Source organism: Tupaia chinensis, unplaced genomic scaffold (genome assembly GCF_000334495.1).
Source record: "Tupaia chinensis unplaced genomic scaffold, TupChi_1.0 Scaffold000146_1, whole genome shotgun sequence".
Lineage (NCBI taxonomy): Eukaryota > Metazoa > Chordata > Mammalia > Scandentia > Tupaiidae > Tupaia > Tupaia belangeri.
In genome coordinates, this window is record NW_006159616.1 from 11,721,068 (window position 1) to 11,738,303 (window position 17,236).

At 46.0% G+C, this 17,236-nt stretch overlaps 1 protein-coding gene across 2 annotated transcripts in view; it reads right to left on the reverse strand.

Annotated features, from left to right (window-relative positions):
- The window catches only part of CLCN6 (Cl-/H+ antiporter 6), a 38,639-nt gene that overhangs the window by 8,030 nt on the left and 13,373 nt on the right, over positions 1 to 17,236 (reverse strand). For both annotated transcript variants that reach the window (XR_003548884.1, XM_006145310.2), the window contains exons 5-19: positions 16,399 to 16,465; positions 12,661 to 12,767; positions 11,975 to 12,101; positions 10,982 to 11,049; positions 9,443 to 9,501; positions 8,541 to 8,673; positions 7,849 to 7,962; positions 7,392 to 7,558; positions 6,691 to 6,817; positions 3,413 to 3,539; positions 3,012 to 3,165; positions 2,686 to 2,845; positions 2,487 to 2,593; positions 1,214 to 1,400; positions 151 to 308 (exon numbers count right to left, since the gene is read on the reverse strand). Coding sequence is in view for 1 of the 2 variants with exons in the window: in XM_006145310.2 (XP_006145372.1) it covers positions 151 to 308; positions 1,214 to 1,400; positions 2,487 to 2,593; positions 2,686 to 2,845; positions 3,012 to 3,165; positions 3,413 to 3,539; positions 6,691 to 6,817; positions 7,392 to 7,558; positions 7,849 to 7,962; positions 8,541 to 8,673; positions 9,443 to 9,501; positions 10,982 to 11,049; positions 11,975 to 12,101; positions 12,661 to 12,767; positions 16,399 to 16,465 (1,862 nt within the window). In the remaining variant the exon portion in view is untranslated. The remainder of the gene's footprint in view (positions 1 to 150; positions 309 to 1,213; positions 1,401 to 2,486; positions 2,594 to 2,685; positions 2,846 to 3,011; positions 3,166 to 3,412; positions 3,540 to 6,690; positions 6,818 to 7,391; positions 7,559 to 7,848; positions 7,963 to 8,540; positions 8,674 to 9,442; positions 9,502 to 10,981; positions 11,050 to 11,974; positions 12,102 to 12,660; positions 12,768 to 16,398; positions 16,466 to 17,236) is intronic.

Sequence of the window (17,236 nt, forward strand, 5' to 3'; positions counted from 1 at the left end):
AGGAACACTTCCACCCGGATCCCCCCACTCCCCAAATTCCCAAGATACTCAGGAGCTACCTAGCAACATCTAAGCAAAGGGCTGACTCCGTGAGCTCTGCAGGCTGCTGCGCCCCCCTCCAGAGGAGATGCTGTGGTCAGGGACTCTCACCTCCTCTCAAGCATCTGCTGCAGGAGGTCCTCCTTCTCGGTGGGCTCCTCAGCGGCCACATGCTCCTCGCACATGTTCCGCAGCTCGCTAGATGGGTAGGACTTCATGGACTGGCTCCGTCTACGCTGCTCACCGGCCCGGGTGAGAATGCTGGATTTCTGTGGATCGGGAGAGGTGGCACCAACAGTGGCTGTGACAGGGAGGCCACAGGTTGTCGTACACAGTACGCCCACACAGCAGTGTCTACTGAGCTTGAGGACTTGGGTGACATAAGGGTCAAATGCATATCCCAACATAGGAAGTACACGACATCTTTGTAGCGGTTTAGAGGGTGGGATTCAAAGGAGCCTCTCAGAGTCCCACTAATATCCCTGTTCCTCTCATTTGGGGAGAGCACCTAAATTTCCCAGTGGTGAAAAAAAAATTTTCTTCTTATGTCTTGCCAACTGGATTGCTCCCTCAAGGCCACCAACAAGGGTTGGGCACACAACTTAAGTGAGGCAACTCTCTCTCCCCGGATTTTGAATTTGGGGTAACCCAAGGACAGAGAAGCATAGGTGCATGTTCCTCCTGGGCCCCAAGTGTCCATTGGCCCTGTGTACCCAGAGCATACCCTGATTTGTTCTTCAACTTTTCTGTCAACTCTGAAACATGCTATTGATTTTTCTTTTTTAAATATATCAAAGTTCATTTCTATTTCTATTCTTGGTCACTCTATACTCCTCCCTGATACTTACACACATAGTTAATGATGAAAAATGAAACTTGGTTACTTTTTTTTTTTTTTTAAAAGGTCTGTGCTTATGACGAAACTTGATGAAAAACGAAACTTGATTACTTTTTTTTTTTTTAAAAGGTCTGTGCTTATGCCTCTTGCAGCAAGAAGGATTACCGATTTCTGCTGTCTAACCAAGTCCATCTTCCTCACTGTCAGAGTTCTACTCACTGTTGTGTGTAGTAAAAACATTGCTGGTACTCCCCACCCTAGCCAGGGAGCATGGCAAGTGCTAAATAGTATGAGCACAAGGGACCACCTGTCTCCCTCTCAGGCCATTCTCTTTACCTTGAATTTGATGTTGTTACTGATGAGCTGGTTGCCCTTCATGAACTCCTTCTCATTGCCCCGGTTCTCTGTGACCACAGGGAAGGCATGATGGACTGTGGTACGTAGGATGCTGACTAGAGACTGGATACGGGTGTGCGGGTAGACATATGTCAGGTTGGGCTCCATGATGTCACTGGCTCTCAGTCTAGGAGAGGGAGGGAGGGAGAAAGAAATGGAAACCATCAGCCTTGTGACAGAGCCCACAGTTTCCAGAGAGCAAGCCCAAATGGGGCTGCAATGGCTCTCCATCACTTCCTGGAAGGCTCAGGGCCTTGCTTCCAAACCATCTCCAGTGGTTCCTTGAGCTGCTGCATTCCTGTTGCATTCATCCCCTTTGTACATTTTGTTTCTTATGCCTGGAATGCCCTTCCTTGCTTTATCTTACTCATCCCTTAGCTCATACAATGAATGCATCCTTATCACGAACCCCTCCAGCTTGCCCACAGGGTTGGCCATCCTTCTTCTTAGCACTCCACGGCACACAGCACTGATCTGCTAATGACATTACTGGAATTCAAGACAATTTTGGGGTCCCCTTTATACCAAGGAATGGCAAACCACAGCCCAGGGATCAAATCCAGCTATACTCACTCCTTCACATACTGTCTAAGGCTGCTTGTACTCTGCAACGGCAGAGCGGAGTGGCTGTCACAGAGACCATACAGCCTGCCAAGCTGAGAAGATTTACTACCTTACAGAAAAGGCTTCCTGTCCCATGCATGAGCCTGAATGAGCCTGTGAGGGACTTGTCTGATAGCCAGACAAAGGAGGCCTAAGACATCTGTGGAGTAAGTGGGTTACTAGGTGATTATACACACTTGAATAATCACTGCTGACAGAATGAACCTTGTTATGCACATGTGGAGTTGGCTAGCTCTTACTTCTGGACTTTGAAATACCTTTAATTTAAACATTCAATCACATCACAAACTTGATCCAAAGACCTCAGGTCATATTTAACCAGAATGCCACAGAAGCCACCCCACCATGAGGCAGTCCTGCCTCCCTCAGTCTCCATCAGGCCCCTGTATACCCTGCCCTGCCCTGTCCTGTCCCTTAAGCTCTCAGATAATCCAAGTGGCTCCACATTCACACACGCACTTAGGAACAAACTTGGTGCTTCTTTCAACCCAAGAAACTTGAATTATTGTTGCCTACCCCAATACCGATATCACTTAGGCTCTAGAGCTGTCAATTCTGAAACCAGGACATGAGAGAATCGTGGCCTTACTTGTCCATTTCCACCTCCGTCTCCCATTCCAGGAGTGGCACGCCTCGCAGGCCCACGTGGATATCATAAATGCCCTTATTGAAAAAGTCCCCAGTCCATTTGGCCACCTGAAACAAAGCAAAGACCTGAAAATAGGCCCCAGAGGGGGCAGGGGGATCAGGCCCTGAGCCTGAAAAAGACATGGAAGGGAAGTGCTCACCATCAGGGTGACCATAATGGGGAGCCCATACGTGATCTCATTGGTAGACTCGATCAGGATGACTGTGAGGCTGATGGTCATACGGACAACTCCACCCAAGAAGGCTGCGGCACCAATCAAGGCAAAGGTCCCCGAATAGATGTGGCCCAATCCGATGTAGCTAGTGAAGAAGGAAACCGAGAATATGGCTTAGAAGCATACCGGTAGGTTGGGGCTAGGGATGGGGGCAGTGCAGGGGAGGGTCTGATAGTTTACACACTTGTGCGTAAATGCAAATGTGAACACAAAGGCACACACGCACATGTGCACACACTCATACAATGTACCTTTTCAGGACATTGGCAACTAGACGGCCAAAAGCCGCTCCGCACAGCAGAGAAGGTACAAAAAGGCCACTTGGAACAGAAATACCGTAAGTCCAACACGCAAGCAAGAAATACAGGATGAAGAACAAGGCCAACGTGACGGGGCTGAAAGTACCTGCAAGATAAGAGTGACCTGAGTCCCACTACCAGACAGCTGCCAAGGCCCACTGGGCCGTCCCAGCTCCTCCAGGTCCTGCCACCCCGACCAGCTCGCCTTTCAGCACAGGAGGCACAAACGCGAGTCTTTTGTTTGGGTCCCTGTTACAAGGGAAAGGCCTATCCTTTCTCATAACGTGGGCAAGCTTGACTGAGTCTGAAATGGAACCAGTCCCCTGGGAATGGGCCTCAGCACAGACACTCACCATCCTGGTGGAAAAGCTGTAGGATAGCAGACTCCTGGGGGTTGAAGAAGAGTGTGGCCATGTCATTGTAGGTATCATTAGGACAAAAAAAGGTCTTGATACTTGAATTCACATCTTCTGATGTAACCTGCAGAGGAATCGGGAAGTTGGTGCAAGGCACTCCCTGAGTCAAGTGAGATGTCTCCAACTGGGTCAAAAGTCTGGCTAGGCAGCTTTAACTGCAGATTAAACAGGTAGCAAAAATGGATCTATACCCAATAGCAGCCAAGCATGATATTGAATTCTTTGCATTTTGAATACAAAGAATGAAAGAGTCAAAATGAAGGCCTCAGCTCATCCACACTCATAAGGAAAATGTAACGTCTGTGACTCATTATGCATTTGGCTCTGCTTCCTCTCCTGGTGCTAATTTAGTAAGTGACACTGCTAGGAGCCTGGTCCAAGAGTCCTAATGACTGTGACGAAACAAGTGAGAGGCAAGTAGCTGAGAGTTACAGGTGTCTGGGGCGAAAAGTCCAGGGCACCCTTGACCTCAAGCTCCAACTCTGGTTGGAGAAAATCCCTTTGCCCTGAATTTGCTGCAGAAGAAAGCCCAGCTCTGCAGGAGGCCTGGATGGTAGGCAGTGCTGCTGGATGCCTCTCCCCACTGGTGAACAGAGCCCAAACTGGGGAAGAGTAGATTATTTCCACACATTTCGGGCTTCTCACTCTTACCATCATTCTGTGTGGGAAGCTGAGACTCTGGTTCCTGACTCACCAGAGGTTATAAGGGTGTTCTGGACTATGACATTCCCAGTTTTCTATTAAACAGTCAGTGGTGTACAATGGAAGCACTTTCTACACATCACTGTGCATGCAAACAGGGAGTGTTCTGACAAAGATTAAGCGTATGTAGCCAGCTGCGGTGGCACGGAGGTCCACAATGCTGAGGCCACATGGTGTCCAGAGGCCTCCCTGTATATGTCGTGTGTGTGTCTGCATGTGTGCCCGTGTGCGCCTACAAGCCTGGCTGGTTGAAGTTGGGAGTGAATCACAGTGAGAGAGCCCTACTGGGGGTGCCTGGCTCTCCTACCCCCACAGAAGAAAAAAAAATTATGGTTTTCCCTAGACTCAGTTCCACTAATGACACTGCAGAAGTATCCCATGTGGACACTGTAACACTAGGGGATCACGTTTGCATAATCCTACCAGATGAACCTGTTGGGCAATACGGCTGGATGCAGGCTGCTGCAGGAAACAGGACAGCACTCCCTACTGGCAGAACCTGGCCAAGAAGCAATGTGTGCGCATAGCTGAAGGGGCAGTAGACAGCTGAGACATTAACTCAGTCATAAATACAGGAAGGTCTAGCCAGAGCAAAAAGGTAGCAGAAAGAAATTAAGGACATCTGAATTGCAAAGGAAGTTAAATTGTCCTTATTTGCAAACAATATGATCTTACATATAGGAAACCCTAAAATTCCACAGAAGATTCTTAGAAGCGATTAACTCAGTAAAAGTGAAGGTACAAAATCAATATAAAAAATTGGTAGTACTTTTTAAAAGAATTACTTAATTTTATCAATTATTTTTAAAATTTCCAATAGGGCAGATGCACTCACCAGAGACAGAGACAGAGAAAGCAAACCACCAGGTCCAGGACCTGAACCATGGTCAGCCACATGGGAGTTCAGCACTTTAGCCACCATGCCACCTAGTGGCATGTTGGTAACATTTTTATACACTAAGAAAATGCATTTTATTTCTTTATTCATCATTTGATAGACACTTACATTGCTTCAGTGTTATGACTATTGTGGATAGTGCTACAGTAAACACTGGAGTGCACTGAAGCCAGCAGGTGGCATGGGGGTTGGGGCACTGAACTCCCATATGGCTGACTGTGGGTTAAGTCTTGGATCTCACAGCTTCCTTTCTCATTTCCTTTCTCTCCCTATTAAGTGACGAAACCATTTGGTTTTCTTCTCTCTTTTTTTTTTTTTGGAGAGATTCTGACTATAGGGCGCATGCACTCGCCAGAAAGACAGAGAGAGACAAAGAGACAGAAAGCAAGAAATCACCCCCCAGGAGGGATGGCCACACCACAATCCCTTCTCCTCCATTCTCCTCTCAGGATCTTGGGCACACACACATGCGCCCAGCGTGAGTTTAAGCCACCAGGTCCAGGACTCAAACTGCGGTCGACTACATAGGAGTCCAGTGACACAATCATTACGCTACCTGCTGGTCCCACCATTTGGTTTTAAATGAGTGGGTTTGGGGAACATTAAGTGAAATAAGTCAGACACAAAAAGAAATATCCATGTCTTCTCTCGAATGTGGAAGATGAAAATAATGGCTTCATAGAGGCAGAGAGATGAAGAATGACTACTAGAGGCTAAGAAGGAGAGGGAAAGGGGAATAGAGAGATTTTGATGAGTGGAAGTACAACTGCAGGAAGATAGGGGGAACAATTTCTAGTGTTAAGAAATATAGTAGGGAGACTATTAATGGCAACAACTTTGCTGTGTATTTCAAAGTAACTAAAAGAGAGGATTTTGAATATTCCCAATGCAAGTAATGACAAATAGTTACCAGGATAGATATGCTAATTACCCTAAATAAATCATTACACACTGTATACTTGTACTGTAAAACCCCACAAATATGTACGATTGTTATATGTTAATTAAGAAAAACACTAAGAATAAAAAATAATCATCAAGACATGTAGTGTTTCCCAAACACTATCTGGAGGAGCACCAGTCCTGAAGATTCTCTGGAAAAAGTCCTGTGGTCGATTGCACTGAGAGGCATCATTCCACTTCCTGGAAAATAGCATGTCTACTAAGAGCAGAGCAGTCTCCCAAATCAGATGGCTTTTACTCTAACTCTGTCACTTTTTAGTGACCTTGGGAAAGGTACTTAATTTTGTGAAGCTTCAGTTTCCTCACGTATAAAAAGGGAATGCTACCTATTTCCATGCTAAAAACTACTAGTGGTCTTATTTAAGACCTCACATTGCCCCAGCTATCCTGTCTATAAAATGGGAATTTTGTACCTCTAGCGAGCACAGTGGTGGTAAACACAGAACGAGGTCATATATGAAAAGTGCTCAGTGGGCTTCTGCGCACAGTAAACACCACATCTGTAACACATACTGGGCTATCTAAAGTCCAGGTCTCGTAATAAAGCAACATTTAACACGACAAATCTATTAGTTCTAAATACAGGTAAATCATACATTTTTGGATTTTTGTTCATATATATTAGCTAAAGGTAGCAGGTATGCTGGGTTACCTGGAGCTGGAATGAGTCATTACCGACTTGACTCGAAGATGTCATCTGTCGGCACTCCCCTAATACCATTGAGGCCACAAACACCACCACGGTGGTTACCAGAGACACCAAGAGGCCCTCTAAGACTCTAGGAGGCAAAACACAGCTGTTACAACACAACCAAAAGAGACCTTGGCCTCGGGAGCATGAATACATGATCCTGCCGATTCCCAACCCACATAGCCCCCAAAGAGAATTCACAGCAGCCCTGGTCAGTCAACACGTGCAGAATTTGTCAGGAGCTTGCTGTATTCTAGCAGTTTGTACATAAAAAGTAGACAGTCAATAAAGTGGGCTGTTGTGTCCATATCATCTCTCTCCGAGGAACAACTGGCCTTTCGTAATATGTCCCGAGGGCAAGCAGGTCTCCTAAGAGCAAGCCCCTTAACCCTTCTAACTTTGTCACATGTCTTAGTGGCAAGCCAGGAGAGGCTGGGAGTCACGTACCAATACTGACATAATTAAGCTCAGACTCAGCCCTTTGACCTGTGTGACAAGGAAAGCATATTTATGACCCTGTTTACATTCATAGTCTCAGACAAGAAGTCCTAGCTGGTGTGGGAAGCAGGGTCTGTTCACATGATGTCTTCCTCGGGAGAGATGGTCAGGCCCACACCAAGCTCAGGGAGCCACAGCAGGCTGGGGGAGGCGACTGCAGATACCTGACGAGCTTAGGTTTCGGGTGCACGTTTCGCATACGGTACTTTGCAAGCCTCTTGTTCAGACAGTTGAATGTGGCTCCCAGGAGGCCCCCAATGACCCCCATCACGACGAAGAAACCCAAATCCATAGCTGTCCAGAGATGACATTTTTTATCAGAGTCAGAGCACTGAGAAAAGGGGAGAAGGAGGGAGAGAGAAAAACCACAGTGGTCATGAGGGCAGAAGGGACAGAGGAGCAGACAGAAACAAGAACCGGGCAGCTTTCTCTTCTAAAGAGCCAAGGCCACGCTGGATCCTGCTCGCAGTGAGCACAGGCACACACAGGGGAGAACGATGGCGCAGAGGTGCCCCTGCTAGAAACTCTACCTACCCTTCTCACCACTTCTCCCTGGTCATTTACTCAAGAGCAATTTTCATAGGTCAAGTAAGAAGTTCTGGGGCAAAGGACAAAACGTACCTTAAACTCGCCAAAGTTCAGCAACCCAGGCAGCTGGAAGGAACCCCAACTTCCAAACTGAATGCCGGAACGGAAGAAGTTGAGGGTGAAGGTGGCAGACATAGAACAAAAGAGCTAGAGGACAAATGACAAAGAATACAAAAGTTCAGCATTGGTACGTTTTGCTCTGTCCCTGACACTTCCTCCTAAGACATGCTGCTCAGTTGAGACCTGCGAATCTGGGCTGGGGCACAGGGATCTGGTAAGCACTGCAGCAGACACACCTTGAACGTGCAAAATTCTTCATCAGGCTCTTAATCACACTTGACCAGATCATGACGAGCACCTATTTGCTTAGAGCCTATTACAGACCAGGTGCTGCACCCAAAAGTACGAGTAAACCCGAAAAGAACAACACTCCACTCTGAGACAGGAGACGGGCTCTGTCCCAAGTCTGTTTTCATGTCAGGTGGCTCTTACTAAAAAGGACAGCAGCAGCTGATGTGGGCTCCTGTTCAGAGTAGGAGGGCATTGGTATGGAAAGTATAAAATGTCCATAACTTGGAGGTTACAGGGGCTAGAATAAAGAAATTTCTGATCAAATCTTCTCTCAGTCCTGCAAAGCTGCTGTTAAAGGACCAAGCAGGTGTCCAGTCTAATTTTTGGGGTGTGGGTATGCCCAGGAGGTGGTTTTCATGGAAGGTCCTGCTCACCACTTTCCATGTGAGCCCTTGGTTCCAGAAGGATGAGCCCTCCTCCAAACTGAACAAGGTTCCCCCAATAGGGGCCCCGAAAGCAGCAGCGACTCCTGCAGCAGCTCCTGCTGACACAAAGTCCCGCTTGTCTCTGAAGAGAGAAGAGAGTGAGGTGGTTTATCCAAAAAGCAGTTTCTCAGTTCCTTCTTCAAGAACATTTTTTCTCAAAACCTATGAATAATCAGGAATTATGAAAGGGCAGGTCCCTGGTAAAGCAGCCTCCACACAGGCTGCCTAGAAGCCACACTCGCCCTCTACATCAGAGTTCCCTCAGGTGCAGGGCTCCTCCCCCCAGGAACAGGAGAGAATGTGGACTGTCAGCCCCCCCCAGCTTGGGGGCAGATCAAAGATTCTAGTAGTCGCTCCTAAGCCATGGTCTCACCCGATCTCCCTTCTAGAAAACCAGGACAATAGCAGACACATCCAAGTGTCAGCAGGGCAGCAGGGAAACAACGCCTTGCAGGAATACACGATGAGAAGGTGGTCCCAAACTGTGAACTGGGGCCTGTTTCCAGGGCCCTTACGAGGTGCACTGGTAACACATACAAAGCCACAGGGCTAAAATGCTAAATAGTCCAACCCAGAAAGGTATCTGGACAAGGAAATTACTCAGAAACATAAAATACCTTTTTGATAATATGCCTGTCTATGTCCTTAACTGGTTAGGTTTTCAAACATGGGCCATGTTCACTGTCTGAGTTGCTTCCAGGCCTTATGGTGTGACAAAATAAAGTCACAATGCCACTTGGTTCTTTGGCATTCAGCCTGCTTAGCAGGCTAGAGCACGTATCCGGTCTGACTGGCAGTACATTAACTTTTTTTTTTTTTTCAAAAACAGCCAATTCCTAACCTTTTCATACCTGTCAGTTCGGAAATAGGGGAAGTTAAACTGGATCTTCCGTAAGGAGATGCTCTGAAACTAAAAGAAAACAAAGTGAGACGGGGCCCCACAGGAGCGACACTGCAGGAGTCCAGGCACCTGGGAAGGCCCCCTTGCTTGAGCGACCCAGGCAGATGTGCCACCAGAAGCCAGAATCCAGAACAGCAACCCAGAAAAAAATAAGCTACCTCCTTTGGGAGAAAAGTATTTTTCCTGTCCCGCCCCCATGTTTTTAGGACCTTCAGAAACTGCATTTTGTGCAGAGCCAACAAGTTGGAAAGAAAAAGGAGAAAGAGCTGAGTGAAGGGCTGGGAAGAACTGAAGCTGCTGCAGAAAATGAAGTGAGCTCTGCTCCGGGGATGGCAGGAAGGGAGGGGCCAATGAGCCATTTCCCCATCTATCCAACAATCCCTTGTGCTGACGCCCTCTGCACTTGGCCTTCCCCCACCTCTGCACTCACCCCTGGGAGACCCGAGGCAGCAGCTGAGAGAGATATCTTCTCTCCTAACCTCGACAGCTCAGTCACAGGGACTCCCTCTCCTCAGACCATGAAGGTAAATAAACAGTTCACAGAGAACTGGGACTTCTCAAACTTACAGCCCAGAAATCTAGAACAGTCATTAAGAACCGGATCTGTCAGGGCCAGCAGGTAGCGCAGTGATTAAGGACACTGGACTCCCATCTGGCTGACTGTGGTTTGAGTCCCAGACCTGGAAGCTTGCTTGCTCTCTCTCTCTCTCTCTCTCAGGTCAAATTAAAAATAGATAAATAAAGTTAAATAAAGTAATTCTTGGGACCAGCGGTTCGAGTGCCGGATCCGGTGGCTTAAACTCATGCCAAGTCACCCCAAGGTACCGAAAGGAGAATGGAGCAGAAGGGATTGTGACGTGGCCATCTCCCTCGGGGGTGATTTCTCACTTTCTGTCTCTTTGTCTTTCTGGCGAGTGCATGTGCCCTATAGTAAAAACTTCTCAAAAAAAAAAAAAAAAAAAAAAAAAAAGGGAACTGAGGAGTCTTGAGCTACTTCCTCAGTTTCCACATCTGGAATAGCGATGATGCTAACAACTGAACCCTGGGGGCCAGGGGACTACAAAGAATGGTGTGGCGTATGCGGAGTCTGGCACACAGGCAGCAGCTGCTCTGATTACTGCGCTATGTTAAATGCAACCAGCACAGAACTTGCCCAAGACCCTATGGCAGCATGGCACTGATCCCCAAGTCACCCTGTGAGGAGGCGCCTGGCGATGGCTGTGGAATTGTCAGGTGACTCTTTTGTCTATACTACATTTCTCCCTCTATGTCCCATTTCTGTTCCTAGGACTCAGCAGGGCATCGTTACAACTTCAAAGTATATGTTTATGTTCTCTGCTGGAAGACAGACCACATAGTTTTCAACACCAAATGGCACCAAGTTTTAAAGACACGAGAAGATACTCCCAATGAGTCTTCCCAAACTCAACCCCAGGTATGTCCTTTGACCTGCCCAGGAGGCCCTCCCTGAGGGCCTATCAACCCTTACCTGAGGGAGGCCAGCTCCCACCACCGCTCCACTGTGGATCATGGGGCCTTCCTTCCCTACAAAGAGTCCTGAGAAGAGTGAAACGGAAGATCAGCAACCAGGACAGAAAGGCCTCTGGGTCAGACTTGGTCACATAAACCTCTCTTAACTATAAAACAGACATGATGGTATGACTGCGAGAGAAAAAAATGAGTCAAATTCCAACAGTCTTTAAATTCTAAACTGGTGTCAGCAAGCTATAGCCCCACAGGTCAAGACCAGCTCCCTGACTGTTTCTGTAGAGCCCAGTGCTAAGGATAGCTTTTACATTCTTTTTCTTTTTGTTCAATCGCCAGAGGGGATGTGCACTCACCAGAGTGACAGAGAGGGAGGGAGAGGGCGAAAACACCCCCTTCAATGGGCCGTGGTCATGCTGTAACCCCTTCTCCTCTACTTCACCGTTCTGTTGTGATCTGGGGCATGCACACATATCCGGCATGCTTTTTATGCTGCTGGGCTGGGATTTGAACCATGGTTGGTCATGTGGGATCTGGCCCCCTTAACAGCCTGGCATTTACATTCTTAAATGCACACATTTTAAGGAGTTATAGAAGTACCTACACAATATTCTTTATTTTGCCTCATGGTCCAAAAAGCCTGAAATGTTTACACTCTAACCCTTTACACAAAAAGCTTGCTGACTAAAGTCAGCCCCACAAACCAATCAGATGGTCATTTTTCTTCAAAAGAGACTGCATTTGTCAGATACCTCTAACCAGTAAACATTAACAGTGTCTGTACTTTAAAATAACCCATTAACAGTGTAGAGATCTGCTTGAGGGTGAGCCCTTCGGTTCAAATCTAATTAATGTACACATCATCAGGAAAGTCAGGACATATTTTTGCATAAAAAACAGAATACTCAGAACTTTCTCAATGAGCTAATACATGATGCTTCTTGTCATTTTTGTCCTTTGAATAACTGAAGGAGAAAAGTCAGAAAGACCTGCTTACCTCCAGCCACACTGAACAGAACTCCAAAGACTTTGCAGAGCAGAGTCCGAAGACGGACAATTCCTGGTACCTTCACGCCATTCAGATAGCATTTGATCTCAGGTATCCCCGAGCCTGCTGCCACTGGCTGGGGGGGGAAGAGGGGGGAAGCTCAAACCCACTGGTTCCCCTGCTGACTCTCAACCACTTCACCAGCTGGAGAGGGAAAACTGCACTTCTTCATCAGCAACAACTGCATCCCAGGAGGGCTTCTAACCCACAGCTGCTGGGACCCACCCCCGGCCCTGAGGATTTGCTTTCTAACAAGGTCCCAGGTAAGTGACTGCCACCACATGCATTGTTGAAAGGGAGCCTTTCAACATGTGGGCACCCCATTTCCAGCAATTCTGATCTTATTCTGAGCTGGGTCCTAGGAATGAGTATTATTTTAAAGGTCTCCAAGTGACTTAATGTGCTATTAAAATTCAGAATCACCTTCCTAATCTAGATGTTTCCTCTTTAATCTCACCAGAGGCTGAAACCTTTACTTTCAGAAACATGTTTAAGTGAGTAAGAAGCTACTTTCTCCAGGAAATCTATGCTTTAAATACAGTTCAGTTTCCTGACATTCTGGAAATGGAGATGAAGAAATGAGTGCAGAACTCCAAAACTTCACGAGAAAACAGGCAATGCCCACACGACCTCACCTCAATTAGGACAAGAAGGCTCGCCACGAAGACAAAGGTCAAGTTGAAACCCAAGAGCTCAAGGAGGGACAAGGCAAGGCAGCCTTTCTGGCTGCATTCTTCCACAGCTACAGAAACGGGGTTAAGGAAAACGTGTTCGCCAGCCAAGGCATGGCCCTGTGATCACTTGAGCTGCTGTTGCTTCTCCTCTTCTACATCATGTTGGCTTAGTACCTATCTTTCTATTTCACATACACACATTTTTTTAGAAAATTGCCCAAGATGTTTTATCAAGAGCCATTTTTACTTTATTATTTTTTAGCTTTTGCTACAGGGCATGTGTGCCCACTAGAGAAAGAGAGAATGAGAGAGACTGAAAAATCACCTCCAGGGGTGGTTACACCACAATCCCTGCTCCTCTTGGGATTTGGGGCACACACATGCACCTGATGTGGTCTTCAAGTCACCAGGCCCCGGATTCAAACTATTCAGTTGAATTGCCATGTGGGATCCAGTCACCTTAACCACCACACCATCTGCTGGCCACAGAAATCATTTTTAAATTATGAAATATATCGAATATTACAAAAATACACCCACATCCATACCCTCAAAATCCCATCTTTATTTTTTTTAAAAAAGACATTTTGCTATAGGGTGCAGGCACTCGCTAGAAAGACAGAAAATGAAATCACCTCCCAGAAAGGATGACCATACCACAATCCCTTCTCCTCCATTCTGCTCTCAGGAATTTGGGCACGCACGCACATTCGCCTAGAGTGAATTTTAAGCCACCAGGTCCAGGATTTGAACCACAGTTGACTACATGAGAGTCCAGAGACATAACTATTATGCCATCTGTTGGTCCCAATTTTAGCTTTAATAAGTCATGACATTATATCATATTTGCTCCATATATATGTGTGTGTGTATAAATATATAAACATATATTTATATATTCATAATATATATGCTTATATATAATATATACTTGTATATTTAAAATAAGACATTAGATATCATTTTAAGAAAACAAAATCTTTGTTTCCCTTGCTTCTGGGAGCAACCACTTATATGAAATAACCATGCATCCTTCCCTGTGTATTTTCTTACATATCTGTGTCATTCTTTATTATACTTCATAAACATTCTACAACTTCCTCTTTTTTCCTCCCTCAACATTTAAGTTTTTTTTCTTTTCAGAGGATTTTGCTATAGGGCATGTGCACTCACTAGAAAGAAAGAGACAGAGAGTCAGAAAGCAAGAAATCACCCCCCAGGGGGTTGGTCACGCCGCAATCCCTTCTCCTCCATTCTCTCCTCAGGATTTTGGGCACACACACACAGACACACACAAACACACACACACACATGTCCGGTATGAGTTTAAGCCATTGGGTCTGGGACTCAAACCATGGTCAACTACATGGGTGTCCAGCGACATAGCCATTACATCATCTGATGGTCCTGTCAACATTAAGTTTTGAGAATCAGCCATGCTGATACAGCTCTGGTTCATTCTTTTTAACTTTTGTATAAAATTATGTCACACGGGACCAGCAGTTAGCATAATGGCTATGTCGCTGGACTCCCATGTAGCTGACCGTGGTTCAAGTCCCGGATCCGGTGCCTTAAACTCACGCCGGGCGCGTGTGCATGCGTGCGTGCGTGCCCAAGATCCCGAGAGGACAATGGAGGAGAAGGGATTGCGGTGTGGTCATCCCTCCTAGGGGGTGATTTCTTGCTTTCTGTCTCTCTCTCTCTGTCTTTCTGGCAAGTGCACATGCCCTATAGCAAAAACCTCTCCAAAAATAAAATAAAATAATAAAAATAAAATTATGTCACACGAACGTACTACAATGTTCCCATTCTCCCATTTGATGGTTGCACCTTTTCACTGTGGCCGAGCTGCCAGGAGCCATGCTGTCTGTGTCTGCATAAGGAGGGCTTATGACTCACAGGCATGTGCACCTTCCTATCTTCCCCACGGGTTACTGGCCATTACGTGTCTCTCTTCTGAGAACGGCCTAATTGCATCTTATTCTTTCTTCTATTACTGTTTGTAATTTTTTCTCACTGGTTGCAGTTGTTTCTGTATTCTGGACACTATCATTTCTGTACCTTCTGGAGTTTTACAAAATGTCTCCCTACTCTTGACATCATATAGTCTCTTTTATATTGCCAGAGAACACGTGTCCTCACCAGAGAGAGAAAGCAACCCCAATGGGGTACAGTCACATGATAACCCCTTTTTCCTCCATTTCTCCATCCTGTCACAATTCTAGGCATGCATGCACAAGTACCTGGCATGCTTCTCAAGCTGCTGGGGCCAGGATTTGAACTGTAGCCAGCCATGTGGGTTCTAGCTCCCTAAGCATAGCACTTAACCAATTGGCTCCATTATATAGTTCCTCAAGTTTTAGTTTGTTTATATCTTCCATCCATCTGATCTTCAATTGATTCATCTGGAATTTATCTTTAATTATAATTTGAAGCAGGAATCTAATTTCATATTTTTCTATATGGATAATCAATGTCCCAACAGCTTCTTCTTCTTCTTCTTTTTTTTTTTTTAGGTTTTTGCTATAGGGCATCTGTAACTGCAATTGCTGGAAAGACAGCGGGAAAGTGAGATATCACCCCCAAGGGCGGATGGCCATGCCACAATCCCTTCTCTTCCATTCTCCTCTTGGGACTTTGGGCGGGCATGTGTGCACATGTACTCAGCATGATTTTTCAAATCCCCAGGTCTGGGACTTGAACCGCAGTTAGCCATGTAGGAATCCAGAGCCTTAACCACCATGCCACTTGCTGGTCCTACTAATATCCCAGCATCTTTTATTAAATAATCCATCTCGGGGCTAGCAGGTGGCATGGTGGTTAAGGGTGCTGGACTCCCAAATGGCCGACTGTGGTTCGAGTCCCGGACCTGGTGGCTTGCCTTCTCCCTTTCTCATTTTCTCTCTTTCTCTCCACCCCTCTCCTGTCCCTCTCTGGTCCAATGAAAATAAGTAAATAAATTAAGTCAAATAAAATAATCCTTTAAAAAAAAATCCATCTCTTCCTTAATGATTCATAACATTAACTCTGCCATTCACCAAATTCCTATATGTGAATGGATCTATTTCTCTTCCTGAATTATCACCTATTGGTCTAAAGGGAAACTCCTACACCAACAGGACACTGTTTTCATTACTATATTTTAGAGTTGATCTTAACATTTAGTAGCCCATTTGCTCTTCAAACCATTCTGGTTACTTGTGGCCCTTTGCCAGAGGGTGTATGTGCTCACTAGGGGGGAGAAGAGGAGAAAAAGCAAGTACTCCCCCCATGGGGGATGGTCATACTGCAATCCCTTCTCCATCTCTCCCTCCTGTTGGGCATGCATGTACACATGCCCATGTGTGTTTTTCAAGCGCCAAATCCAGAACTCCAACTGTACAGTAGGCCATGTGGGATCCAGTCATTTTAGTCACCATGCCACTGCCTGGCTCTTAGCCCTTTATCCTTCCATACACATTTAAAAGGATAACTTTTTTTTTTTTTTTTACAGAGAGATTTTTGCTATAGGGTATGTGCACTCACTGGAGAAACAGAGAGACAGAAAGCAAGAAATCACCCCCCAGGGGGGATGACCATGCAACAATCCCTTTTCCTCCATTCTCTTGGGATTTGGGGCATGCATGCACACACACCCGGCGTGAGTTTTAAGTGGCAATCACTGAAGACCAAGGACAGCAGGAAATACGGAAAGGATACATGTTTGAACCACTCCAAACTTGAGCTGAGTGAAGAGACGCACGAAAAAGTCCACGAAGAGGCCCACCTGTGAAGAGTAAGAGATCCATTACACTGTCTTGTGCCAGGCGTGTTACAGGTGTCTGCTCCTGACAGCTTCGCCTTCCCCATGCAGTTATGATGGCTTGTCAAGTCATGAACTTCCCGGCTTTAGAAGAGATCTCTGCTCTAGCCTGGCCCCCACCATCCCTCCAAAGAACAAAGGAAAGGCGTATAGCTAAGTTGAGTGAAGCAAAATAAAACAGAGAAAAAGGAAGCAGAAAAAGACGTGAGACCAAGAAAGGCCATCCTGTGGTTAAAGAGTTGTGCTGAAGAACCACTCAGCCCTTCCTAAAGGTGGTTTCAAAAGAGGAATTTCAGAAATGTCACCAGTGATGCTGAGCTGGGTAAGGACATAGTTTAGGTATTACTGTAAAAGCTGACATTCACATAAGTGTAATATACAATATTTGTTGTTAGCATTTTACAAGCCATTATTTTGACTTACATAACCATTTCAAAGGCGATGAATACCCCAGTGGATAAAGAGAAAATAACCCTTGTTCCACTATTGTGCTCTCTTAAGTGCTCAAGGCTTAAGGAGAACCAGGAAGACTTCTAATTCTGTGGGCTCAGGATCAAAGGCTTAATGCCTTTAACTCTGGCTCCCCTCAAGCCAATGCCTGGAGGCTGTTTAATACTAGCAGTAAGAGGTGACAGATCAAAGGATAAGAAAGTCAGCAGCTAGAGGTGCTCGCTGCTACAGTACAAATGCAGGTCTAGCTTCCTAGAATATAAGAGTATGAGGTAAAACTGCCAG